Source organism: Drosophila subobscura, chromosome A, assembly GCF_008121235.1.
Source record: "Drosophila subobscura isolate 14011-0131.10 chromosome A, UCBerk_Dsub_1.0, whole genome shotgun sequence".
NCBI lineage: Eukaryota > Metazoa > Arthropoda > Insecta > Diptera > Drosophilidae > Drosophila > Drosophila subobscura.
The window spans coordinates 19,144,288-19,172,285 of NC_048530.1; the positions used below are offsets into that span (position 1 = coordinate 19,144,288).

Consider the following 27,998-nt stretch of genomic DNA (forward strand, 5'->3'; position numbering starts at 1 on the left):
GTTTTGTTTTAAATATTTTTGCAATTTGTTTGTTAATTTTTGTTGGGTAGAGGGAAGTGGAGTGGGAGGTGGGATTGGGGAGGGAGGGTGATGGTTTACGGGGGAAGATTGGATAAATGTTGATAGTTGTGTATGCTGCTATTTATAAGTTTTAATTTCTTGTTGCTGTTGCTGTTGCTGTTGCTTTGGTTGTTGTTGTTTGATTAATGAGAAGTGAAGAAAGAATCGTTTGCTGCTGCTGATCATCATCATCATCGTGGCATCTCGTGCATCAACATCATCATCAGATCATCATCACTATGGTTGGTTAGGTAACTGCTTAAAACTCATCATCGTATCACATCACATCGTTTCGGATCGCTTCTGTAAATCTTTATCTGATGAATCCCCTAAAGGTAATAGTCGCCCGTCATGGACAGAGATGTTGCTGCCGATGTCGCTGTCGCTGCCGCCGCCGCCGCCGCTGCTGCTGCTGCTGCTGATGATGATGATGATGATTGTGTTGTTGTTGCCGCTGATGCTGCCGCCGCCGCTGCTGCTGCTGCTGCCGCTGCTGCTGCCGTGTTAACCGCCGCCGCTGCCGTCATAAACGACTATCAGTATCCGAATCCCGCCGAACCGTGGCCAGTCATTGATGGTGTTACACTACTAACTATACCTAATTGTGTGGCTGTATTATTTGATTGTCAGTGTTGTTGAGCGGCAAATTTCATACGTTTTTGTTTTTGGCGTTGATTGCAGAACCAGACACGCACCACGTTTTTCTTCAAGTCCAGCTTTTCGGCGATGGCCGCGATTTTCTCACCGGATGGCCTCGGCTGGACGGCAAAGTAGGCTTCCAGGGAACGCTTTTCAGGTGCCGCAATGGAAGTCCTTTTTCTTGAAAAAAGACTCGATATAGATTACTTTAGAAATGGGGCCCTAGAGTGGGAATGGTCTATGGGTGTTGGGTTCTTGGGTTCTTGGGGGTTCAATTTTGATCCCATTTGATCGTTTTCGATCGTGTCTGGGGCGTGTATCGGTCATCGATAATCGCCGATAATCAGTTATCGAGGTTAGCTTATGTTTATGTTCAAACGATTATCGACAATTTACCATTTGTGTGCAATTTGTTCGTTCGATAGATTATCGATAATCGCCGATTTTTTATTGCTCATCGCTTCTCGATTATCGACCATCGGTTAAGGGCTGGCCTAAGGCCACCTTCTACTCGGGAATCAGTCTCATCTTTGGGGTCTGTGGGCCAATTACATCGAGCTTTGAGGGGTAATCGTGGGATGAGGTCTTGCCGGGCGGGGAGTGGCTGGATCAGGGATTTGATGGGTGGTGGAATTGGCTCTGTCAGCGGGTGTCGGGCGTTACCGTGATAATTAAAACACTTTCTACCTTTTCTTTTCGCCCGCCGGCAGCACACTGGGCGCATCCGGATCGCGTCGCTTGTTTTTCGCCTGCGCCTCGGCCTCCTCCAGCCACGCCTGCAGTATGGGCTTGAGGGCGATCATGTTGTTGTGCGATAGCGTCAGGCTCTCGAACCGACAGATTGTGCTTTGCGACAGCGCACCGACGCCAGGTAACTTGAGATTGGCCAGGGCCTTGCCCACATCGGCTTGCGTGACACCTGCAAAACGGAAGCGAAAGTGTAAGTGGGATTTAGAGAACGAAGTTAGGAGCTTCCGTGTGGCTTAGGGGCACATACCTAGCTTTATGCGCCGCTGCTTGAAGCGCTCCGCAAACGCTTCCAGCTCTCGGGGATCGGTGTCGGTGTCGGGATGCAGGCCAGCGGCAGCCACCGCCGCCGTTATAACAGGATGATGTACCGCTGAGTGTCCATGGTGTCCTGCATTAACAGTTGAACGATATATGATATATGATAGGATATAACTAGGCTCATCGAAGACTTACCCCCCGTGTGGCCACTTAACGTGCCCGGATGGTGGTGGCTCATCATGTGATTCATACTGTGATAGGAACCGTGCAGGTGCTGGTGTGTGGGCGTTAATGGTGACTCCGATATGGGCGCTAATGTTGTCATTTGTCCCGTCGGATCCAGCATATCCAGTTGATCCATTGAATGGTGCATCTGTTGCAAAGAGCAAAACGAATTCTTAATGAGAATTGATGGAGGGGAAGAGATCGAAACATACAGGAATTATAAGAAATATGTTCAGACAATAAATGCAATGCGTTTTTTTCTATAATCTAATTTATACAATGTTCAAATATTTCTTATAGCTATAATACGATATTAGAATGGTATTTATTTTGGTTTAACTTTCAACTGTGTAGAAAGCGGACAGTGTCCGCCCAAGAGAACGCTGAGAGCTCTAAATTCTCGTTAATAATTGAACAATAATCTAAAAACAAATTGAAAACAGTGGAAATCAATCAAAAAAACTTTACTCATTCGAATTTGTATCATCATCATCATCATCATCATTGTAATCATTATTGTCTTTGTTAACATGACAGAGTTCTGTCCGTGTCCCTCATCTAACTCGCCAAAGAAGATAATTTGTAAACTTTTCCATTCCAAATGGGGGTTGGGGGATAAAGCATGTATTTAAAGTTTCTTCTAATTAAAGTCCCAAGTCTCCGCTTTCCGGCTGCTCCACCAGGCAACCCTTTGGCAGCCAGGACACGGGCCTGCACTTGTCAAGCCGAGCGGGAACTGGAATGGGAATCTGGACTGGGACCCTTTTGTGTGTGTGTGTGTGTGTGTGTGTTTCGAACTTTAATTGAACGAGAAATCAGGCCCATTTCCATTCTCATTCCTCTGCCACAAGCTCTAACCTTAAGTGGGAATGAAGCGGAATGAAACGAACGGGAACGAAACGGATACGCTTTGGGGCGCACAACTCTTTTGTCTAGCCATCAAATATTTATAGAATTGTTCAATTATTAATGCAAATATGAATAGCAACTAAAAAGCTGTAGCACACGACTGTGTGGCCCATCCCCAAACCCCAGCCCCAAGCCTCTTCTGCATGTAGTGTTCCACCTCTTTCTGTCCTACTCTCTAACTATATCTGTCTATGCCTTCCTCCTGTGTGCCTTCCTCTGTCTCTGTCTTTGTGTAGTTTCGCTCCTTGTTGCTCCTGCGATTGCGTTGCTTTGTTAAGCATTTAAACTGATTACAGCTGAAAAGTATGCTACAACAAAACGACAAATAGCCCCTCAGTCCATGTCTGAGGAGGAGCCCACCCACACCCACACCCACTTCCACTCCCACTCTCACTCCCAATCTCTCACTCTTCCAGTTTCAGTTCCAGTTTGCGGCAGTGCTGCCCATTTTCATTTGAATGGGCTGCCAGAGGGAGCCGGAGCTAGGGAGCTCCCACTGCAGTGGCAGGGCAGTGCAGGGCAGGGCAGGAAGGGGTCACTCATATTTATTTATCTTTTTGTGAATGTGGCGCAATCGGGCGGGTAAAACTAGAGCTGCTCCTGCTACGGCTACTGCACCCCACCCAACCCTCTCTGCTCTGGCTCTGGCTCTGCTCTCTCCCTCTCCTATGTACAGTAAACATACCACGCCCCCGCTTAGAAAAGGCTGCACGAGGAGGGGACCGGGACCTGGACCTGGACCATGGGCTTGGAAACGGACATGGACACGGATGGACGCTGGCGCTGTGCCAATTATGTAAAACTCTAAAATGATAAGCAGTCATCCGGGAAGGTGTGGGTGCGAACTGGGGGGAGGAGTGGAAGCGTCAGCTTAGGCCTATGCAGAACAATGAGACAGTTGCTCTCTCGCTCTCCCCCCCCCCAGCCATACTATATGCATATATGTATATGTGTGTGTATGTATATCCCCAATGTATATGGAAAAACTATGTAGATGCTGGCTGTGCCAGTGCCAGTGCCAGTGCCGTGCCCTCCCCTTGTGGCACAACGCTCTGGCTCCGACTCTACGGGCCGCTGTGGGATGTAGCAAACACAATGGCAAACTCTTCAATTATAAACCAATCCCAAAATTAGTCTGACGGTTATTGGTTTGCACCCTTGGTGCGCTCTCTCACTCGCTCTCCTAGCTGCCTCTCACTTGCTCTGGCTGCAGGCTGTGGCTCGGTGCTCTGCCTGTTGTTCCTGTCTCTGTCGTCGACGCAGTGAATGCTCAACCACCCTGCGCAGGAGACAGAGAAACAAAGAAACCGAGAGGGAGCAACAAAGAGAGCGAGAGATAGAGAGAGTGAGAGAGAGCGCCAGCGAGTGACAAGGAGGGAAAGAGAGGACATTTTGGCAGTGGAGACTTTGGCCATGGACCGGGAATCCGGCTGCCAGGACCCAGGACCCAAACACCCGGCATCAGCATCACCAGCAGCAGCAGAAGCAACAACAACAGCAGCAGCCGCAGCAGCAGCAGCAGCAGCGGTAACAGTACAACGGGCAACGGGAGTTGTGCTGCATTGTGGTTGGCTGAGGCTTATGCAAAATTCATTTGGGCAGTGCCCCATCGATGTCGATGTCGATGCCAGCGTCAGCGTCAGCATCGAAGGCTGCTGTTTGCCCCTTTCCCACACCCCTTGGGCCACCAGGCAGAGAGCTAGAGGAAGAGCTAGAGGTAGAGGCAGTGGCAGAGCCAGGACTAGGACTCACGCTGGCCATTTCATTAGGCGCATAATTTGTACAATAATTAATCAAATTATTTAAAGGCCACAGGACACTAATCGGTGCAGAAGAAAAAACCCAATGATGGATTTTGTTTTCTTAAAGCTTGTGGCATGAGCCTCAAACAAACTTAGAGCTAGATGGCGCCACACAGAAGAACAGTTGGAATGCCGAAGCCAAAGGCAAAGGCTCCTCCTCGCTCTCGCTCGAGCGGCAGTAGCTTCTGCCCCCTTTCCAAATGGTATACGCATATGTATACATACATATGTATGTGAGTGAGTGAGCCAGTGTGTGGGTGGGTGGGTGTGGCATGCCATTTATATTCTTCTTCCCTAGCCCTTTCCCTCGCTCCTTGCTCCTCAAATCAAATGCAACAATGCCACAAAGAAAATGCAGAATTAAAGGAAAACAAAACAAAAATGTTAGCCATAAAGGGGGGAGAGTAGAAATGAAACAATTGCATTGCCAAAATTTTGTCTGCATTGATTTTTCTTGCTTCACAGACACACACACGGGGGCACACAAGAGCTGCAGTGGCTCTGTCCATGTGTGTGTGTATGTAAAGACGCCATTTTATGTGTGAAATACCCCACAAATGGCAAAAGGGTATGCACGTTTCTTTAGGCATGTTCGCAATTATTCGATAACGATTTTTGCCATAAGTTCCTTTCCTTTGAAAAGGTGATTTCAGCTTTAGACCCATTATAGGTCTTGCAAGGATCGATTTTGTGTGTGATTAATGGCATGTCTTCGAGGATGATGTGTAAGGAGAAAACCTCATTCATGCCGCTGCCATTTCAGAACAAAATTGATAAGGAACACTCCCATGCCTAAAGATGAAAAGCCAGCCTACAGTTGGTCGCTGTTCCAGTTTGTCATCTTCGTTCAATGAGCAATTTGTTGCTGGGTATTTTTCTTGGCGCATTTGTTGCTGCTGCTGTTCGACTTGTGCTCGCCTGTGCTTTATAATTTATTAACAAATCTGCGAGCATTATTTATTTATTTGCCAGTTTGTGGATAAACATGTGACTATGTCTTGCCGTCTACCCATCCTTTCATTCTCTCTCTCTCTCTCTCTCTTACCGGCTTCCGGTGGGTCGCTCTGATTGTTTACGCGCAAATGACCTCATTATATATATAATGTAATTTGTTGCTGTCACTGTTATTTTCTTGTTCCTTTATTTGCCCACTTTTTTGCACAGTTTTCTTGCATCTCTTTCCTTGCGGGGGTTTTTCCCATTCTGTTTTTGGCATATTTTGACATAATAAACCGTTTTTGGCACACTTTGTTGTTGCCTCTTTTCGCTCGTTGTAAATCAGTTTTTTTCTTTTCGTTGTCTCTCTGTGCTCATCCCCTTTCCACACGTGTGTGTGTGTGTGTTCTTTGTTATTGTTCATTAATTTTTAAGCAATGTTAATATATTATGGCGCTGAGTTTTGTCACCAAACACCAAACTGATACAGCCCTAAAACTCGACCTGCAGTCGGTGTAGGTGTCCCTCCTTCTGTAGCATACTCTCCCGCTGTCTAAGGACTTTTTCGGACATGTGGGGGGAAATGGAATGGAATGTCAAAACTTAGCATGTAAACTTATACAATTTCGAATATTTAGCAGGGAATTATGTTGGCTTTTATTTAGGGAATCGTCTCTGAGGGCAAAATATTGATTGATTACCAGAGAGCACCCGAAGATCTCATTTCATTGCGAAAACTATTCTAAAATACTTGCCGAAAAGCTAAAAGATTGTACTTCATGTCCTTAACCATTGCGAAGACTCACTTCATTTCCTTTTTTTTCATTTACAAGCTTAATTTTTGTATTAAAGTTTTGTAGGGTTTGGTGTATTGGTAGGGTTAGGCTTAGCGCCCAACTCGTCTACTTGTTGCGCTTGTTTTTGGGCTTGAGGATCTGGCACGAATGACAGACATCATGGCACAGAGCTCGTAGCCAAGCTGGACCATTTGGTGGCCACGGTAGACGAGATCAAGATCGTGATTCTGCAGAAACCTGGGCACAACCGCAGCGCCAAAGGTACAGCTCACACCGCGATCGTTCCAGCCCCAAACCGACGGACCACAGAAGGTCACAGAGTAGTTCCCGTGAGTCCCCCAGAGTAGCACCTGATATTGATAAACTTTGATTGCTTGATGCTCTTTCTTGGCCTTCTTTTAGTCTAACTCTGCACTTTTCTGCGCTCTGTCACACGCGACAGCTTCACTCTACACTTTGGAATGCAACGGACAGTACGAGATGGAACCAGCCAGAATTCAATTATAATTTTGCCCACAAAATTTGGATGGAGATTATTATATCAAGTGCCGTTCGGCTCTACAAACATTTGACATTTCAGTTTCAGTTTCTGATTCCCATTGATCCCACCCGGACACATCCCTAGATCGGTGTGTTGCCAGGAATCAGAAAGGTATCTCCTTTCTTGCTAAACTTTCCTTAAAGTTGCGATGCCTCTACCTTCTCCTTCTGCTTCAAACTATTTGTTCTCATTAGAACTGATTGAGTGGCAAAGTTGAAGTGCTGCCGGGGGCTACACATCCCACAGCCCATTGTGGGTTCATCCATTTAGTTGTGCCTGTAATTAGCTGCAATTTGTTAGCGTCGCTTTGAAAAATTGCAACGCAAACAAGCTGAAGTGGCACAAGTGGAAAGTGGCGAGTGGTGGAGTGGAGTGGACGTTGGCAGGGACAGTGAGTGTGACAAGATGGAGTATCAAATGCAGTGGCCTAATAATGAGGCAACAGTCTGCACCTTCGCAGAGCCATTCCATCTCCGCATCATGGATTGTTCTGTCAGGGTTTGGTGGCGCACCTGCACATAAGAGAGACTTGGCAACCCCTCGAACAGCTCCACGCCACTACGCAGCCCCGGCTCCGCTCTCCTTTCTGCACCGCAAACAAACAGAAGCAACAGCAACGAGCATCGTTTATTTTGGGGAAACAAAGGAGACCTCATTTTCTCGATTTGTTTAACCAGAGCGAGAGCCAAACCAAACCGAGCCGAACCGAACCAAACTGAACCACACCGACAACAGCAACAAAGTTTTATAAATGGCTTGGGCCATTGTTGTGCGGCTGTTGCTGTTTGTTGAAATTAATTGGTGTTACACAAATGAGTAATTTTCAATGTACATAAATATTTGCACAAATTGCAATTTGCTGTTGAATCGCTCGGCCAGGGGACACGGCTCCCCCCAACCCACACAACCCCAGGACCATTGGATGGTCCCAAGGATGCAGGAGGCAGGCAGGATCAGGCGTATATATATTTCAAGAGCTGTGCAAACACCAATTTTTATTGTCAAGCGTTAATAATTTGAACAATGAATAATATGAACGGTAAGCATCTGTTATTATTCCAAACAAATCAAAACAAGTGCATGCCCGGAACCGAGGGGCGCATCTCTATACTCCTGCGGATGGCAGGACCTCAGCCTTACACACACATAGCCCCGTGTGGCCGCTGCCGTTGCCGTTGCCGTAACCGTTTGGGCGGGGCGCAGAAGTGCTCTTTGCTACTGCTAACCCTCCTCGGCCGCATCGGCCACACACAAATCTTCATAAATTGCAACGGCCGGGGCGACAGTTTTGGGAATTGAGACAAAGTGCGAGAAGGACTCGTAGCCGTGCGATGTGCGATGTTCGATGGAGATGGTGGTGGTGCTGCTGCTGCTGGAGAGTTTCAAAAAGGGGTCGACAAATGGGAAAATGATACACTTTACACACAGACACACAGAGCCACAATCGAGCAACAACAAATTGCCACATAAATGTGGGGTGGTTTGCCACGTAATAGATTTTATTTTACTTTTATATCCGCCAGACGCGGTGCGAGCCATTGGACGGGTGGCACGGGTGTCGAGGGGTTTATGCCATCGTGGCCTTACTTACTTTTACTTTTTACCTTTTGCCATCCTCCTGATCGGCAAGAAATCAAAAGGGAGAGGGCGAGAGACAGAGACAGAGCGCAGGGGGAGCGAGATTCAACAAGGGAATTCCCAGGACAATCTACACTGCTCGAAATGTGAGGGTAGCTATCGATATCGAACAGGTGCCCCCCCGCTGACCGTATAACAATCAAGTCGAGTAAACTTTATGTGTACGCATTTTTATGGCCATTGAAGGTTTGAAATCCTTTAAACTTTACGATCCATCATGAGCGTTTTTATTTGATGGATCAACGATAACACCTCGATATTAATAAGCGAATTTGATTGGAGTGCATATAAAAATATATTCACATTTTGTTGGAAACTAGTTATCCTTTTTGATCGTTTACTCATTGAAAACCAAATGTGCATTAAGCCAAATAATAATTGAAAAATGTAATCAAATTATGGCTGAACGAATTGGAACACTTGCTATAAAGCGTTTTTCCAACTTGAACTTTAAACAACTTGAAATGTGAAACGCACGCTGGAGGGGACATGCATTGCGTGACTCCTCTCTGAGTGTATATGTGCTTAATAAACTTCTTCAACACACACAAAAACACACACTAATAAGTTTCAGGGTTAACGGCAACATATTGTTGCTGGCTCATCATGCGTGGCACTGGCAGTGGCAGTGGCAGTGAAGCCTGCGCCCAAAAAAAAAATAATGAAGAAGAAGTGGCACGAAATTGGAAGGAAGGCAACGGAAGGAAGGAGGACACAAGCAGAAACGCCGGAGTTTACACGCCTCCGGCAAACCACCTGCCGCCAACCAACAACCCAAGTCCCATGCTCCTGTTTCAATTCTGGTGCTTTTTTTTCCCCGTTTCTTTTTGTTCTTCTTTTCTTTTTCTCGTAATTTTTTACACATTGCGGTCCCGGCTTAACTGTGCTACCGGCTGTTTCGGCCTGCTCTACTGGGAGACATATCAATATAACCGGGACGCAGACACACACACACACACACACCCACACACACACATATACTACACCCCCTTCCTCCATGTCCCACGTCACGCACACGGCAGTGTGGAACAAGTGCAGCGAGCAGAGGGTTGGGGAGGAAAGTGGCAATCACACGGCTCGGCGCTGGGCTCTCGACCCTCGGATCCGTTGCGTCGGAAAGTCTGTGCAATAAAAACAACAAAAAGTACAACGACACGCTGCACAAGCACAAGGACAGCAAGGACACGGGGGATTTCAAGCAGCAGCAGAGGGAGAGAGACAGAGAGCGAGAGCGAGAGGCGGGGGAGAGAGTAAATCTAGGGCCGGGGTAGACACGGTAATAGAAATTACATACAAAGTAGCGCGAACAAGCTTACTATCAGCCTCGGCTTCAGACTCGGGGCTGGGGCTGGGGTTGGGGTTGGGCACGAACTTCCACTTCAACGTCCGCTAGCCCCCTCTCAGCTCTACAAGCCAGCCTTGGGTTTTTTGTCGGCGGTGCGACATTAATATGTAGATGCATTAAGTACATTATCCGGGGTTACAACCTCCGGGATAAGAGCAACAGCAACAGCAACAGTCACAGCCACAGAAGCATCCTGGCAGAAATAAAGGTAAACGCCGCATGGCCGTGTGGCACACTGGTCTGTGATCAATTGGAGAAGCGAACAATTAAGCACACGAAGATCAGACATCAGGAGAATAAAGGAAACAACGCAGAATACAGTGGGAAGTTGAATATTTTATACTTTTTTCGGAAGATTTTAAGGAACAGAATCATAATCCTTGCACCGAAGTTTTTCTAAAGCTCTTAAAATTGCAAATAAAATAAAAAATCAACCACAGTAGACGCATAGTCTCTTATAAAGCCCCATTTAATGCACAATTTGATGCAAGGAATCAAAAATCCCTTTTGTTTCCCCACTGAGCCCATATTTACGGCCCAGCACAAATGCCTCAACCCACTGTGGGATGGGATGGGCGGTAGAACGGTGTGCATGGGGCAGGATGCGAGGATGTGAGGATGTCTGGATGCCAGGATGGCAGGGGCGGAACACGAGAGGAGGAAAATATTATGATTTATTTTTATTATAGCGGGTAAAGTGGTCTTTACAAGCATCAAACAGGGGCACACCAATCGCCCACAGACGCGCCGAGTAAAAAGGCAGTTAGTTGGTTTAGCCAAAGCAGAGAGTGAACGAGAGAGGGAGAGAGAGAGAGTGCCGCAGGGGGAGTGGCGATGCGAGTGGCACTGCCGCAGCGAGTGCGAGTGCGAGTGGGTGGAGGAGCTGTAGCAGGAGCTGGGGGGTGGTACAAGTTGTTAAATGGACGGGTGGATTTGCACTTGCCGTGCTGACTGTTATCTTCATTTTTGCTTTCAGTTATATTGCCTGGGAATTCCTGTGGGAGATGCACAGGAGGGCACAGCAACAGTACCAGCAACAGAAGCCGAATCCGAATCAGTATGGAACCCTCCTCGTTTCGCAGCTAAAACAAATTGTATGCCGGGCATGGGCATGGGCATGGGCATGGGCATAAAAACAAGCGGATCAAACAGCACAGCGCCATAGGATTCAGGTGGGGTTGGACTGTGCCAGGCCCGAAAGGACCGACAGACAGACAGGAGCCGCAAATCGAAAAAGAGTGTTTCCCCCGGATTTGCTTTACGTTGTTTTGACCGTAGCTCAAGGTTCATTGAAATTGCATTAATGTTCCGTTTGCCTGATGGATGCTACGGCCTCACCCCTTGTACCATTTGCCATTGTTCTGTAATGGAAATCTGCGTGTATAATCCACAGACCGTGCTGATAGAAGGGGCGGGATAAACTAGTTATGGCCATTAATACGATCAATTTGATGCTCACTTCGGTGTAAGTAAATAACAATCTTATTGAAAAACAAGAGCAAAAGGAGACCATTGGGTAAACGAAGCTATAGATACCCTTGCAATGAACTTGTTTTAGAGGTTCTTGATTCCAAAATTGTCAATTGCTGAGTGCAGAAATATTTCTCTAAAGTTTGAGCCAATAAAGACTGCGAAGCACATTTATTTCACTACTCTTTCCTACGTGTGTCAGCCTCTTTGCTGGAATCATGCTACCCTCTGTGAGGGCACACAAAAAGATAACATATTCGCTGAAAAGCCATTCGTTGAAACACCCGTAACCCCTCGTCACAGCTGTAACTGATAATTGTGAGGCTGTGTTGCGCCACATCTACATATGCCGTGGAGCGTCCTCTGTTCCTGGGGTGGATTGTGGGTCAAGTGATGCGTTGATGTGCATTTTAAGCAGGTTAACCTGTTAACTGTCAACCCTTCTTCATGGGGCTGCTGCCTGGGCGGGGAAGGAGGTTCCAGCTAGTTAGAGTTCAGTTCGGTTCAGTCCAACTGAGCTGATTTGTCAGGTGCGTAAGTTGTGGACAGATGTGCGCCCGGGCCAGAGCTTGCTGGCCAGTGAACTTCTTCAATACTTTGCTAAGCGCCTTGTCGATTGTAATCTGCAATTTCGCCAATCAATTGGCGGGTGGGCCATTGGGCTGAGGCGCTGTAGGAGCCGCCGTAAGTCGATTACGGTCCAAAAGCAGTTTACACAAAGTGCAATATTAAAAATGAATGAACGGAACTGCAGCGACAAAGGATGATTGGCTTGGCGAAAGTGCAATTTGCTGTTGAATCGCTCCATTCTTTGGCTGTAATTGTGGAGCACTATTAGGCCACGCCACGCCACGCCACACCACACCACGCTTCATGTTTTACGTTCCAACTTTCCAGGTTCCACCTGTCGTATGAGTGATGACCAACCATGTCTTGACGCCATGGGACGGGCCCCTCGCATGGTGTCGTCTCGCTCGCTGTCTGCGTCTTCGATTGTCTCGCACATACTCGTAAAAAAAAGAAACACAGAGCCGCCTAAATAATTGATGAAGAAAAGGAAACTAAATAAATAAATGAACGAAATAAACGAAATAAACAACGGAACGGAGCGGAACTGTGCGGAGCGAAACACAACACGAAACGTAAGGAAAGGAAAGTGGAGCCCAGCCAAGCCAAGCCGAGCCGGAATGGGAACAGTAAATTGTCACTGGATGACACAAAGCTTTCTGCACAAAGAGCCAGCGTACAAAAAAATAAATAAAATAAAAACACACACCATACGCAGAGACAAGGGAGATTCTCATAGAGAGAGAGAGAGGAAAGGGCAGAGCAGGACATGAGAATTGTTGAACTTTCACCTAAGCAACAGCAGCAGAGAAACAAAAACAAAACACACAAACAACTGCGATTACGTTGATGATAGCCAGCTCTGCCACTAAATAAAGTTAATGCATTAATAATCATAATTTCTTCAATATTTGATGAGCTCTTTTTGTGTGCGGTGGCCGCTTTTTATGCACTTCTTCTGTTATTGTTAGGCCAACATTAAATATGGTCACACATTTAATTATGTCAATCAGTTGGGGCACAGAAAAGGGCACAGTAATCGATAACCAGGCAATTGAGTAGATGATGGAGCGGGAGGAACGGGTCAAGGGCTATGGTAAATTGGTTCGGAAATAGAAAGGCAATGCAAAAATGCCATTATGACAGGCCATCACTTTCTGCAATTATTAGTTATATTACCTCAGAGTTATGTGAATGGATTGTAGCAAAAAAATCCACAGTTTGATCAGTTTCAGTTTCGAACTTTATTGCATTTCAATCGATAAAGAAATTGCTTTTGCATGGAATATCCATCTGGGTGTATGGGTATCCATCTGGTCAACATAATGTAATGGGATTTGGAAATGTGTTAGCTGTTGGGACTATCCAGCTACTTTAATACCTTATTGGCACTTTCTTAAACAATTTCTAAAGAAATTTGCATTTAAAATTAAGCAAAGAGATCTTTTTATTGGGGAAATAAGAAGAATCTTCCCTCTTTCAGGGCCTTGCCGAAGCTAGAACCTTAATTTGTTTGATGATTTATCCAGTTAGTTTTTGGCGGTTCGCTCCACACTTTTGAATGCCTTAAAACATGCCCCATACTGGCATACGATTTTTGGTCTCCGCTTGCTGGTGGGCAACCCCAAGTCCGACACCCACTCAACACCGCCCCGAAACCACCCTAGTTATCGGTAAGTTGTTTCTAATGTGCACAAAAGACAAATATTTGCTGTTGCCGCCTGTCGCCGCTGGGGCAGAGCGGGCCCCGAACAGGAAGTGAATTTGAGTCGCGTGTGGAGTGGCAATGCTAAGTTAACGATATTTACAAAACAATATGCCGACCGCACAACGACAGGAAAAATCAAACAGGTGCACTAAATGAATTTCAATATGATAAACCACTTGTGGTTGCCCTCCAAGCAGGGCGCGAGTGCCCCGAAACGGGAACAGCCACTGCCACTGCCACACAGACACACTGAATGTATGTACGTTTCGTATCCCTTTAGGCGATTCGGATCGGCACAGAGTACCGGGCGAGGCAGGGCGCTGCGGTGTGGTGCGTGCATGGAGAAATGATTTGAGGGAAATTGAGCCATATGTTGCAAATACTAATGGAAGGAACTGGTAGACTGGCCGGACGAGGGCAGGATATGTGTGTAGCTGGTCCTCGGTCTAGCCCGGAAATATGTAAGTGTAATTTAAATTGAATTAAGTGTACTGTGTGTACAATATTATTTTTTGGGGTTACCGAGAGGGATGGTTCTGCGGCCAGTGGAGAGCATAGATCGAAGCATAAGTTAGCCCAAGCCGAGCCTCAAAAATCTGTGTGATAAATGCCTGGCAAATGGCCAGCAGCAGCAGCAGCAGCAGCCACCCTCAAACCAACCAACTATCCAGCTTATCCCCGCTCATCATCGTCCTCATTCTCATTCTCATCCTCATTGTATCTCGACTGCCCCTTCTCACTGGCTGGCTTTGCTCATTTAGCACAGTTGGGATGAAATTGATAATGGATATTTTGGCTGTTGCCTCTAATTGTTACAAATGTACTTACAACCTGACAACAAACCGACGCTCAACCCCCTGTCGCTTGGGCGTTGGAGTTTTATGATGGATATGATTATTTTAATTAGCATTATATTTACTCTTATTTACCCTTTTGCATCCTGCCATTGTGCCACGGTGCCTGCGTCTGCGTCTGCCAGTGTCTGTTTTTATTTCGATTGCCTCTCCTCATAATTGGCTTTTCATATGCTCGCAAAAGCAACAGCAACAGCAAAAGGATAAGCAAAGGCAAAGCAAAAGGATTGGGGATTCTGTTGCTCCGTAAATTAGTTTAATTTAATGAGTTTTATAATGTTTGTACCGGCTCGGCATCGCTGGGGGTCTTCTGTCTTCTGGCATAACGATTATGACACATGTTACCAGACTTTCTGACAGTTCCCCCATCCCCCATCCTCTACCCCTGCCACTTATTGTTGTTCGCTTGGAAAGTTCTGCCTGGCTAGGGTAAAGGTGTGTTGCCATGGCCCGTGGGGCGTTTCTCACTTCTTGACATTTGGCTGAGTGAAGCTGCGGCTTAAACAGGTTTCTTACTCAAAAGATCTAACTAATCGGATTACATAAACAGGCAATAAAATCGAATCACCGATTCACCTGTCAATCGAACATTGAAGCGAATTTCCATCACAATTGATTTGGTTTCCCATACAAAAAGATGTTTCAGTACACACAAAGTGAGTAAATGCATTCCAACAACAATCGAATAACCTCTAGCGGAATTTTCGCAGATCTGCTCTTCGAAATTCAAATACATTTTTGCCAAGCAGGGAAATGTTGCCGTCCAACAGACACCTCAAGGGCAGGGACCACGTGGGCTCCTTGCCAAGCGAAGATTCTTTTGAGAGGCCTCCGCCCTGGGATCCATGATCAGTGTGTAGCTCAGTGACAGCCAAAAGGTGTTGCTCAGCGGTGGCAGTACGAACCAAAAATATTCAATGGTGCCAAGAAGTAGATAGGCTTCTGATGAAAGTGTTTCATTCAAGTTCTTACCTTGCAGTTTAGTTTATTCAATAAAATTCAAATCTTGCGGCTGGTTATGGGTTTCTTTGCATTTTCTATAGGCTGGTCAACCTTCTGTTTCCCTCTGATTGTTGGGTTCAAGGTAGGAATAGAGGAAAAAACGTTTTCTGCCCCTTAAAGTAAATATTTTGATTTAATCCAAACCCGAGTCTACAGAGCCACGACTTTAAATATAGTATTGGGTATCTAAAGGTACAAACAAGTTCGTCGCACTGGACGTAGAGGTATTTTTCCATTTAGTTTCATTATGGTAGGCTTAGGCCCTGACATAACTTAAAGCTGTCAATCGGAATCTCAACCCAATTTCAGTCACAGCAGTTTTACTGCCGAAACGAAGTCAATTATTCGTCTGAGGGATACAACAAATGTAAGTCCCAATAATGGCATCCAAATAGTTAATCAAAACCAAATTCCACAAGAAATTGTAGTTTAAATTAAGAGTAATCGTGGCACGAGACGAATATGTCAAGAATTCCCAACCAGGATGAACGCACGGAGTCCTCGGACAAGAAGACACCTGACCAGGACACGAAGAAACAAGTAGAAGAGGTGGTGGGCGACAGTTTCGGCCAAGAGCGGCCTTTGGACTATGATGATACATCGGTTGAAGAATTGGTCGAGAAGTGGAAGCAGCTCTCCGAGGAACGAGACTGTCAGTTTGCGTCCATCGGTTTGCAGTCCGAAAAGATATTTGCGGAGCTGAGCTGCATTTCGCAGCAAATAAAGCAGATTCAATTGAGCTCGGACGAGCAAGAAGCTGTTGACAATCAAGCAAATGACTATGAAGCACTTGAAAATGAAGCAGTTGACAATCAAGCAGGTGACGATCAAGCAGTTGACATTATAGCAGATCACAATTCAGCAGTTGACAGTCGAGCAGATGACAATCAAGCAAATGACGATGGAGCACTTGAAAATGAAGCAGTGGACAATCAAGCAGCTGACAACCAAGAAGCTGACGATCAGGAACATGACGATCAAGCAGATACCGATCAAGCAGTTGACAATAAAGCAGATGTAGATCAAGCAGATGAAGATCAAGCTGATGACAATGAAGCAGTTGAAAATCAAGCAGACGACGTTCAAGCAGTTGCTGCTGAGCTAGGTGACGGTAATCAATCCGAATTAAATCAAGACCATCGAGACGAAGAAAATACTGAGCAAGCTAATGAAGCTAAAGACGATACTGATCAATACTATTCCCAATTTGATGCCGATCAATTATTTGCTTACGAAGGGGATTCCGATCAAGACGATGCTGACAAAGGCGATGCGTCGGTGGCGCCGTCATAATTTACAAATATTCCAGGCGCTGAGTTGACTTTGTTTATTTTTTAATTAAATTGTAACTTTTTCGGCCAGCTTGTGGTTTTTGTGGTTGTCAAGGTGCAGCTGTGCTCTGCCAGGTCATTCCCAGGCCCTCCTTTTCGGTGTCAATATTTGATGTGAGATTCGAACGTGTGCTATGGAGGCGGAGGCCAGTGCCAAACCTTTTCATCGGTGAACACAATGTGCTAGGTCTCTCATCGCGACCCGATTCGGTGTCCCGATTCGAGTCCAGTTAGCTTCAGGCTCTTTCATTAGTTCCCAGTGTGGTTTAAGCCTGGGTCCTTGATGAGTCATAGCTAGAGAATCGGGACAGGGAAGTCATTGCAGGAGTGCATCTGAATGCCTGTATTTCAGGTAAACTTGATCCCAGAAAACAAAACTAATTTGTTAATAATTCTCTGCTTCATTCATAGATCGAAGCGGGGGATGTCATGGGGTGGCTGTGGAGATGGTTTCGGTTTCGGGCATGGGTGATTGAGTGGCATTTGCTGGCGGCACCTGAGACCTCGACATCGACATCGACAGCGGCTGGCAACTAAACTCAAGTCTGCAATGCGTTGCCTGAAGAGTGTTTTTGCGGAAAATTAAGGACTGCACGAGCACGAGTCGGCCACGCTGCACGCGCTGGCAATTGGGAATGGTTATGGGTTATGGGTTATGTGCCTGTGGGGGCACTGTTGGGAATATGCTAGTGCCACATCCACCGCCAACCACCGGCGGCAATGGCGCGTGGACAGTGCGCCCTTTCGTCATGCTCGATTGTGCCGAAAACAAGTGGCAACTGCAACAACATGGGCCACAGCAATGGAAACAACAGGAGCAAGAAATAGTGACTACCTCGTGAGGCTAGAGACCTCAAAGGGGAGTCCTTCCAAATGGGAAACAGGTTGCTTGTGTAATTTGATTACAATCAACTTCTAATAGAGCACCACCAACCACCAGCAGCAGTAGCAGCAGCAGCACACGGCGACACAGACATAATTCCACTTGTGCCACTGTCTCCCCAGCCCCTTGAAGCACCTAGCCACCACCACCACCACCGCTACCATACATTCATCCATCCAGCCATCTATCCATCCATTCGTATGTATGGGAAGTTTCGGAACGCCCAGTAGCAGACCACGTAGCCCGCCTCGAGTTGAAGTACAATACAATTAACGACACGAATCATGATGTGCTTACCTGGCAAACGACCGTCACGTGGCACGTTCCCAGAAGGCTTACACGTCACAATTTTAATTTTATTAAAGAAACATTTCAAATTAACCGCACACACATACACACACACACACACACACTACACTACACACATAAATATGTATAGGTCGACATGCGTGTGACCGCTGGAAACGGAAATTGAAGTTGTCGTCCGTCCCAATGCGACAATCCGCTTTCACCTCCACCTCCAACATTCATTTTCCTCCTGCAACAACTAGTCCCCAAACGTTGTTCGTCATCATGGAATGACTTTCATAATTTCCAGCCTTCTAGAAATTGGCTAATATCCCATATCCGATACACACAACTCGCACACGCACATACACTTGCAATGGCTAAGCCGCACAGGGGAGCCGTAGCAAGGTGAGTGCAGTCAGCCATTAGAGTCCAACTTCCGGACAGGATTTGGCTCTTTAGTTACTTACTTAGTATGGCAGCAAGAATGAAAAAAAAACAGAGCCAGCAAGCTGAGGGTAGCTAAGGGTGGGTGCCGAACCCCCGCCCTGCTAAGGTCTGCTAATTTAGATAATTAAACCAAAGACTGGTATGCAGTGGGTTCTAGCTCTAAAGATTCAATTCTTGTTTGTGTAATTGGAATTTTTAGAAATGATTAAAAAATGTAGCTTATAAATTGGTTTAACGCCCTCTGAGCTATTTATGACCCATATACATTGTACTTATGTATGTACAAATTATGCCTACATATGTATTATATGCCTATGTATCGATGTATAATAATTACTGCAGCACTCCACTCAGGCAACATATTTAGAGAGAATTTTCAAGAGGGATGGAAATAATTACAAAGGACACAAGAACTCTTTCTGGTCTACAAATTGTCAGTTGTAAAAGTATAATCATGACAGTGCGGATGTGATGGGGGGGAACTCACCTGTAATGGACGTTGCGGGGGCCCACTCATTGTGTGGTGATGGTACATCACATCGTGCTTGATTTGGGAGGGCATTTGGCTATGTACATGCTGGGCTTGATGTTTCTGGATATCGACGGCGGCCAGGGCCTCCGCTCTGCTGAGAATGCCATCGTTGATGCCCGCGAAGATATCACCCTGTAGAGGGAGAGACAAACAGAGAGGAAGAGAGAGAAAAAAGGAGCGGCAGGAGCCGAGTGATTAGTGTAATGCGATTACATAATTGGTAACTATATGTCTATGATTATTACTTATTACAGAGACTAAGTACAGCTAAGACCAGGCAAGAACACATCAAAACAATATTCAGAATAAATCGCCCAAATTCAATTCGAATTTTTCGGTTAAACAAAGGCAATCAATGATCGACATACAAATAGTAAATAAAGTACATACATACATCTATATACTATATAAAGACATATGTACATAGAGTCGGCGAAATATCAAATGAGAGAGAGAGAGAACGAACGTGAATCAAATACGAGAGATCAAAAATAGGATATGGGGAAAGGAAAATCAATCGGGTCTGGTTTCTCATTTTGTAAAAATGTTTCTATATACGAATAGTTTTTTGTTTTGTTTTGTTTTGTGGTTGTATTTGGTGTTTTGTTATTGGTAGTTTGTTGTGGTTGTAACTTACGTTCTGACGTGCTGACCACGAATTGCATAATAGGGAAGCATCTTCTAATAACCGACTCTGAAAAGACGAGACAAACATCGATAGTATGGGTGTATAGATTGGTAGACGGATTGATCGATGATCGATGGATAGAGCAATGCAGCAATGGTACAATTCTTCTTCGGTACTCAATCCAATTGGCCTTAAAGTGTGCCCAAACAGACACAACCTGTCGCGTTTTTAAGAATTTAAGCAGTTTTTGGTCTTATTGATTTTTAGTACCACCCCCCACGAAATATCCCCTGCCCGGCTGGCCCCTACTCGAATCGTTGGCTGGTTTCTAAATAAATAATCTCAAAAGTTTTTTGCTGCTTGTTTTGGTACAAGAACCTTCTTGTTCATCTTCATTTCGTCGCCGTCGGCGTCTTTATTATTCCAGTCTTATCGATTTTATACGTATACATATACATGTATGTATGTACATGTCTTTATATATATAAATACATATGTATATATATATTGGTATGTGTACAAACTCCTTGTGTATACGAAACTCGCACGAATTTTTCAGTTAATCAATTATTTAGATGCGCACAAAACTTCAAAACGCCGCACGACGAAAACGAAAGACATACCTCGTACTCGTAGTACCCGGTACCAGAGACACGGGGTCCACGAAAGCCCACGGATGTGTGGGCGAGAGGTGAAAGGTGGGTAGCTGGTAATACCGCTTCGACAGGGAGTGAAGGGTGACGGTTGACGGGTGCCCAGGAGACAGAGCTAGAGCCCACATGGCCAAAAAGGCATCGCTCACGTTTGCCGCACATTTCGAGCCGAAAGGCGTAATTCGATGGAGCCATAGCCATTAGTCCAGGCTTTATCATCTTCTCTGTCTGTTTCTCTTGCCCTTTCTACACACTCGTATATCCCAGTCTCTTTCTGGCCAAAGCAGAACCGCAATAGGCAAACGACGGCCATTGTAGAAATCAAAATGTTGTGCATTCTTAATGATGTCTTGGCCCCATCCCACATCAGGCCAACCCATCCCATTCCGTGCACAGAGGACGAGAACGACCATGGCCGAGGAGCCCGACTTGTCGCATAAACTCGGTCGCAGCGGCCATGGCAGTTTGTGGGCGTTGTGCAAATAATGTGACAGTGACAGTCTGTTGGCCCCGTCCGAATCCTTTCTTCTGCGTGGCGGGAACGGGTAACGTGCAGCTTTGAGACAAGATAGTTTAAGTGTATGCGTGTTTCCATCCAGGGGATGGCACTTTTAATGCAAATTTAAATTATCCCATCCCTTAAATTTGCTTAACCAATCTGGCTATAATCTCGCATCAAAGCATTCTCGCGAATTTGCTAAGTAATGTTCCGTGAATGGGAAATTTGCTTCAGTAGAATATCCTACACAAATATGGATTAGGGCTCACAAGATTTGTGGTGCTCCATGCGCAATTTTAAGAGCACATTGGGCTGAGACTGGGCAACATTCGTGGGCCAACTATTCGACATTACAAGGGAGCAGAAAGAGTATGGATACTTAAGCTTGGATAATAAGAATAATTACTTAGAGTAAATTTTTTTCACATAAGAAGACAAGATTTTAATATGCAGTCGGATGGGCAATAATCAATTTTTTTGCATTCATTATTTATTATTCTAAATCCCATAGAAATTTTTGAATTTTTCCATGTCGTGTTTCTTGAATCGAAGAGAACAAAACCACAGGATCTGCTAAAAAATAAAGAAGCATACAGATGCATATTTCTTGGGCCCTAAATTCCATCTAGTATAGACATAAATATTCTGTTTAATAGCCAGATATGTACGTTCAGACAGCTACCAAAAGGTTACAGATACCGTTTCTGGAATGAAATATTTCCACAGTTAAGCATGCTATAAAAGAACCGCAGAATGCAATGCTATTTGTGCTCTCTGTGTGTTTGTCTGGCAACAGTTTGTAATAAATTATAGCAGTAAATTAATTTATGAATTAATATGCGCAGTCATTCATCAAATTATGCAACACCGGCTCGCACCCCAATCCCCAATACCCAACCTTCCACCACTCTATCTCTCGGCCTGCCCCGCTCTGGCCACGACCTAGGACATGCCGGAGCCTAGGCTCTGTCTTGACCTGCTCTCCTACATAGCACGACACACAACACACACATGTAGAGAAAGAGAGGAATAGAGTGCGAGTGCGAGTGAGAGGTGAGAAGGTGACTGGTGGAGCAGGGAACAGGGGGCGGTGTGGAGGCCGCAGTGCAGGTTGACACTTGCACATAAATTCTTTATTAGTGTGAAAAATTAATCAAGTGAACTGTTTTTTTTTTCTTTTATTTTGCCATCTCTTTCTCGTGAGGCAAACACGTGAACGCCGGCTTTTGCCCTCCCACTCTTTATCCTGTCTCTTTCTGGCAGTGTGTGTTTTTGTTTATGTTATGTTTGATTTTTTTTTATGTGTATCTTTGCTGGAATTTAATATTTATGATGTGTGTAAATAGATACGCATTGCTGCATGTTTAATTTTATCGATTTACGCTGCCAAACACTAGAGCAATGCCAGCCGCCGATTCAACATGGATTCAACATTGAATCGGAAATCAAATGAATTGTAACGCTTTAAATGGTTTTTGCCAGTTGCAGGAGATACCCAAAGGTACGTAAACCATAGGAAATATAATGAAGAAATAATAAAGAGGACTTCAAGTGATGTAAATATACATACCATTGGAGAACGTAATAAGCTTGTATCAGTCAAGCACTTAAAGAATTTCTTTCAGATTTATTTTCAGTTTTCTTTCCCTTGGGTTGTCTAATAAATATTTCATTATAATTGTTTTATGCCGGGAAAAAGTTTCTTAAATGTAGACTACGAGTAATAAACACAATGAAAATAAAAGGGAAAATTATGTGGATGAGCTCTTTAAGGCTCCGGATTTAAGTTTTGGGCTGCGTAGAATATATAATAGATTTTCAATCTTATATTTTTTACAAATATCTCCAATGCTATGTCTATGTCTCTTGTTTTATGTATTCAATGCACATTTATGGAAATATTCTTCCCAAAATTGAAAGTCAGCAAATGGATATCATCAACTAAAACAGGGAAACAAGGGAAATTTCATTTTTGTTAACAAGTGCTGCAGAGTACAGAAGGAGGAGTGTAGGAACATAATATCAGAACTATCTTTACTCTGAAATCTATCTGAAATTCAGTGGTTGGAGTCAGTGGAATATCGACATTTTCTGAGTCAGAGAATGTCAATGTTTCACATATTAAAGTTTTAATATTTTGTAGAGGCTCTTTAGCTAGATTTTAATGCCGAGTGCAATTTTTGTGTGTGTTTGAAATATATTCAAAGGACATAAATGTGGCGCGATGCCTCCACCAAGTTCTGCAATCATAATCCATAAAGTTTATTTTAAATAAATATGTGTACCAGTAAGATATTTGCTTGTGATTCACTAATGGCTACTCTCAAATCTCTCAGCAGCAGAGATCAAAATGTGTAATCCTCTTTTGCCGCTGACAATTAGCTGCGAAGGGTATTATGATGTAGGAGGAACTATCCCGGCCCCATGGTAGAATTCAAAACCAGACAACGCCTTGCTCAGTAAATAAATAAAACGAATGCATTTGCTATTATAAAATAAGTTTCTAATATATATATTTGATTCGGCAGGGTATCAAAAGTTTCGTACCCCCCACACCCGAAATTTCACTGTTGATTTGCCAATAATTTGACAATTGTTTTACGCTGGTTTCGCTTTTTAATTTCAAGCACATTTGTCGCGGCCATTAAATGCAGTTTATGAATATTTAAATCAAATTAACGCCGCCGCTGTCCATTTAACGCTGCCGGCAAACAATTCAAGTGGCGGACGCCGTCTGTCATCTGACAACGGGCACCAGTGCCAGTGCCAGTGCCCTCGACCTCATCCTTATCCTCGGCACCCTCAGCTACAGTCTCAGTCTCACCCCAGAGAACAAGGCAACCAAATCCCAATTCCACTTCAAATTTCCATCGCAGTCCCACTCCAAGTAGAACCCGCCACCTGCTGATGTCAGTTGTCTGCTGTCTCTGTCCAAGGGATCGGCGACAAATTTCCATTTAATGGACTGCAAGGCGTTAAGTGTTTTTGTAACCAGCTAAAAAGCGCGTCTGTCCCACTCTCCTTCCAAACAGGAGGACTTCCACGATTCCTTGATTCAACTTTCAGGCCTAATGCGCTGCCACAGCGGCAGCCAAGGGTAGCATATAAATCCTATAAATCCGCCGCTTTGATCATTCGCTTCGGTCCGCTGCCAGCTTCCAAAAAGCCGAAAAGTGGCTAACTGTAATCAGCCGGGGCTGAGCTGGGCGGGATGCGGTGCTGAAGAGGTCAAAAAAAAAAAAAAAAAAAGCAGCACGGAGCGGGGGAAATTGGGCAAGTAAATCCGATAAGCAAATGTAGTTGTTGCCTCTTAAAGACAAATACACTTGAAGTGATTTCTTTTCCTGGTGCACACTCTTTTTCTCGTTTTTTTTTTTAAAGTGCTTCACTGTCAGATTAATATGGGACGAGGGACAGGGGTGCAGGGACGGATTGAAGTGTAGGGGGTGGAAAGATATACTCCCCCTTGCCCCTGCACAGCCAGTCACCTGTTCATGCAAAGCAATCAACTTTTTCCTGCTCTTCCTCTTTGGGGTCTCGACAAATTTACCCATTTATAATGTCTGCCACCTTCCTGGCCCAACCCTCCTTAACATTTTCACTTTTTTTTCTCTCATTTCTTTTCTTTGCATTCCCTTAGCTCATTTGTTTATGCACATTTTGTAACTGGGAAAGGGGTATGACGAGTGGCTACCCTAAAACCTAAATTTCAAAAGTTTTCCCATAAAATCTGATCGAAAATGTGTAGGGTTGAAGATTTCAATTCTTGACAAAAATATCGAGTTTTCCTTCTAAATTCAAACTATGAATATTACAAAATTAAAGAAGAGTATCTATGGTTAATATTATCAAAAAGTTTTCTGACATCCCTTCAACATCAAAGTATTGCAATTATTTCCAAGTGTAGTCTAATTATAAACAAATATTTATGTAAGAGTGTTCCATTAACTATCCAGTGCATGCTCCGCTTCGTTCGTAACATTTTTTATTTTTGTTGACTCTCTTTGTTTAAGCAGTTTTTTATTTGCCTCGCTGGTCAGCGCATACAATAGGATAGTGGATAAATAATTAATGCAAATTAATTACAAAACGCTTTTCAAGGTTACCAGGCACCAGCTAGAGCCATTTGTGGGCCGCATAAGCCCAATAAATCTAGGCTAGGCTGAGGCCGCTGAGAGAAGTCGGTAACTTTTGCGACTCTCATGCAATAATTAAGACAAATGTTGCCTTGCCGTTGGCAACGGTGGTCGTCGTGGTAGAGTGGAAATGGCACATGGCAAATGGAAAATGCGAGTGAAGTTCACGTCACTTACAATTGTGTGTCGCTCTCCGTTTCCGCAATGCTCCATGCCGTGTTGCTTCCTGATGTCAGTGACCAGACTGGCATCAATAAACCTGTCTGAGAACTGTCGGTAATAACCATTTAATGTCTGCCCGTGTTCCTATTCAATTTTTAACTCGAGCCTCATAAAAGATTCAGAAAGTCGGGTGAACTGCGAGACGTCTGCCAAATCCTCCCGATTATTCGTTATTAATACATTCATGCAGCAAGACCCTGACATTGTTCTCGCATGTAGATATGTTTGTAGGTGTGTACATAGGCGGTAGATGAAACTCAGGGGTCCCTAACTGGGCTGCCGTAAGACGGTTTTCAATAAGGAATAAAGAAGATTATTCTGATAAAGAGTTAAGATAATCCAGTAGTAATAAAACTAGTGCGAAACAGCACCCCTTTGCAACATCGAAGAGAATAATAACACAGGATCTGTGCGAGTTCTGTGTCAAAAACCATATGGCCATACTTAAGGGATCATTCGAGTGAACTTTGTAAAAAATGGATTGCAAGTTCTTCATCAATTTTGAATTGGCTATCAAACAAAGTGTATAGTATAAGTATGACCCAGTAATGGCTAGTGATTATTTATTTTTTGTAGGCGGCTGTGGTAAATATATAGTGCCCTTAAAGAGCTATCCAAGGACAGCCTAATTTATGGTACAAATTCTGAAGAATGAAAGCTCTGATACGTGAATAAAGGTTTTGAAAATGTATACAAATATACAAATTCAGTGATTAATATCAAATAACAGCTCTTAGACTTACGAAAACATAATTGAATAATTATTGTTGTTTTTAATTATAAGCATCAAAAATGCTTGTACTCTCTGCGGTTTAAATATTCTATATCGCTACATTTTACATTCAACATGATCTGCGTTCAGTATTTAACAGGATTCACATGCGATTTCTCATTGGACCTTGTATAGATATTGCTTTAATGCTGATCAGTCTCTTTTAACACATTTCCAACCAGATCTAAAACATGTTAGACTTACTGCAATTAATGGGAGTCGTATTGGGTTTAACAATTGGATTTAATATTGAACGTTGTCCGTCAACGACTTTGAATCAGATTGGATACAGTAAGAGGTTATTGAAAGAAATTCAGCTTTGACGTTATCATACAAGCAGAGCTACGAAAACAATAAAAACAATGGGGAAATATGGAGAAAATTTATATTCAAAGAACATTTTTCGACTAAGAAGAGTTTTCAATTTGCGAACCTAATAGAGTAGATTGACTAAGTCAAAGTTGAAATGTGTTCGTAAATACTTATAGGGAGCATTTTCTGCAGCATTCAGATGTGTTGGAACGTTTATGACAAGGATAAATCAAATCCTTTCATCAATAATAATACTTTTAGAATAACATGTTCAGATTGTTTCTCTTATCAATTGGTGTTTGGATTCTATTAAACTCTCTAAGGAAACCCTCTGATCATCGTGGATAGCTGCTCCATGTAATAGTAGGAGGGCTACAAAGCCATAGTGATGGAAGGGGGAGTGGGGCTGGTGGCGGCGGGGGGTATACTTACAGATGGATTTGGCATGCAGCGCCGCATTTGCTCCGAACTTCGATAGGAGGGACTGTAGCGTCCTGGAAAACAACTGGGCGCTGACATTTTCATTTTATCCGTTGTCGAGTACATCGACATTGTCATGCAGCCGCCGACGAAATCCTCCTCCAGCTTGAACGCCCTTGAGGCGTCGAATGTTGTTGGCGAGTAAATCTTGAAGCACTTACTTGGACGATTTTAACGCGTGTCCTGCATGCAGGATCAACTATATCAAATGCACTAAATCTCTCAACGCGCTCCCTCTCTCGGCGCTCTCGATTTTCTTTATAATTTGATTCTGATTCTTATTCTTATTCTGATTCTTATTCGATTCTCTGGATTCTTCAGCACTGCACTCGAGAATATTTAGCTTAGCTTTCGTTGGCTTTTATTTTGTTGGGCGGTAGTTTCTCTGCTTTCGTGTGACGCGGATTGAAACTGAGAAAAAAACAGCACAGGAAAAAAATGTTGCATACAATGCGTCGGTTCCGCTGTCGGGTGGGATCCACGGGTAGGACCCACACGTTTGCCGTCGGTGCCAGAAACACGCGCAACGGTAAATTCAGTTAGCGGTTCGGTTCGGTTTGGTTCGGCACTTGTTTGTGGGGGTCTCACGGAACTGTAATTGGATTACCACCGCCAAGCCAGGCAGGTAGGCAGGTAGTCAGACGGGACAACCAGCGGGCGGGGGTGAATCGAATCGGTTAAGCAGTTGAGCGGTTGAGCGGTCACCGAGTGCACATCACATCACACATACACACACACACATGTGGGGAACTGTTTACCGTTTCACGTTTGGCGCTTATCTTTGCGTAGCGTTGCGTTGCGTTACGTTACGCTGTGGAAGCGTTTTGTGCTCCTTTATCTGCGTGTCCGTAGGGTACTTGGGGGTACGTAAGCCCAAGCCAAGCTCTGGGGCCCCAGAGCCAAGCGGAGCTTCTTCTTTTCGCACCGTACCGTTCTCAAAAGCTGGCTCCCGCTTTCGCTAGTGCCACTGCAGTATGGGTATGTGCGTCTGTGTGCGTCTGTCGGTGTCTGTCGGTGTGTGAGGATTGTGTCAAGCCGTCGCTCCGATGAGCTCTTGGATCTTGGGCTCAGCGCTCAGCTGTTTTGCTTGCGATAGATGCAATTTTCGCTCGTGACGCGCTTGATGTATGCTGGTGTATCCCGGGTGTACATATATCGGGTATATCCTTTTGTTGTCGCTGTTTGTCTCGCTGTCTCGTTATCTCGTTGCCGCTACCGCCCGCACTCAGCGCATTCAACGCATTCAACTTTGGTCGAAACTAAACGCAAGCGAACAGATTTCACAACTAGACAAGCGCGCGTGGTGTTGTG

The 27,998-nt window shown here is 44.6% G+C and overlaps 1 protein-coding gene across 8 annotated transcripts; it reads right to left on the reverse strand.

The window, feature by feature from the left end:
* Positions 1-13: 13 nt before the first annotated feature.
* Positions 14-27,998, reverse strand: LOC117903637 (inhibitory POU protein). 8 transcript variants are annotated; one of them, XM_034815911.1, is made up of 8 exons: positions 26,640-27,997; positions 19,623-19,679; positions 18,941-19,117; positions 1,903-2,104; positions 1,697-1,837; positions 1,387-1,618; positions 716-879; positions 14-658 (listed from the first exon to the last, which is right to left on the reverse strand). In XM_034815911.1, exons 1-8 carry the CDS (start codon positions 26,763-26,765, stop codon positions 597-599), a joined length of 1,161 nt encoding a protein of 386 aa, XP_034671802.1. In that variant the 5' UTR covers positions 26,766-27,997; the 3' UTR covers positions 14-596. The 8 variants fall into 8 exon arrangements, with proteins under 8 accessions (XP_034671802.1, XP_034671806.1, XP_034671807.1 ...); XM_034815912.1 differs by having other exon boundaries at positions 15-658; positions 716-873; positions 26,640-27,996; XM_034815913.1 differs by having other exon boundaries at positions 16-658; positions 1,903-2,080; positions 26,640-27,995.

Bases quoted from the DNA above. Each gene is read 5' to 3' on its own strand.
- LOC117903637 (XM_034815911.1), bottom strand. From the start codon at position 26,765: ATGACAATGTCGATGTACTCGACAACGGATAAAATGAAAATGTCAGCG. The intron at 1,619-1,696 runs GTATGTGCCCCT...TCCGTTTTGCAG, and splicing joins GCAGCGGCGCATAAAGCTAG to GTGTCACGCAAGCCGATGTG. The intron at 659-715 runs GTATGAAATTTG...CCACACAATTAG, and splicing joins TCAACGCCAAAAACAAAAAC to GTATAGTTAGTAGTGTAACA.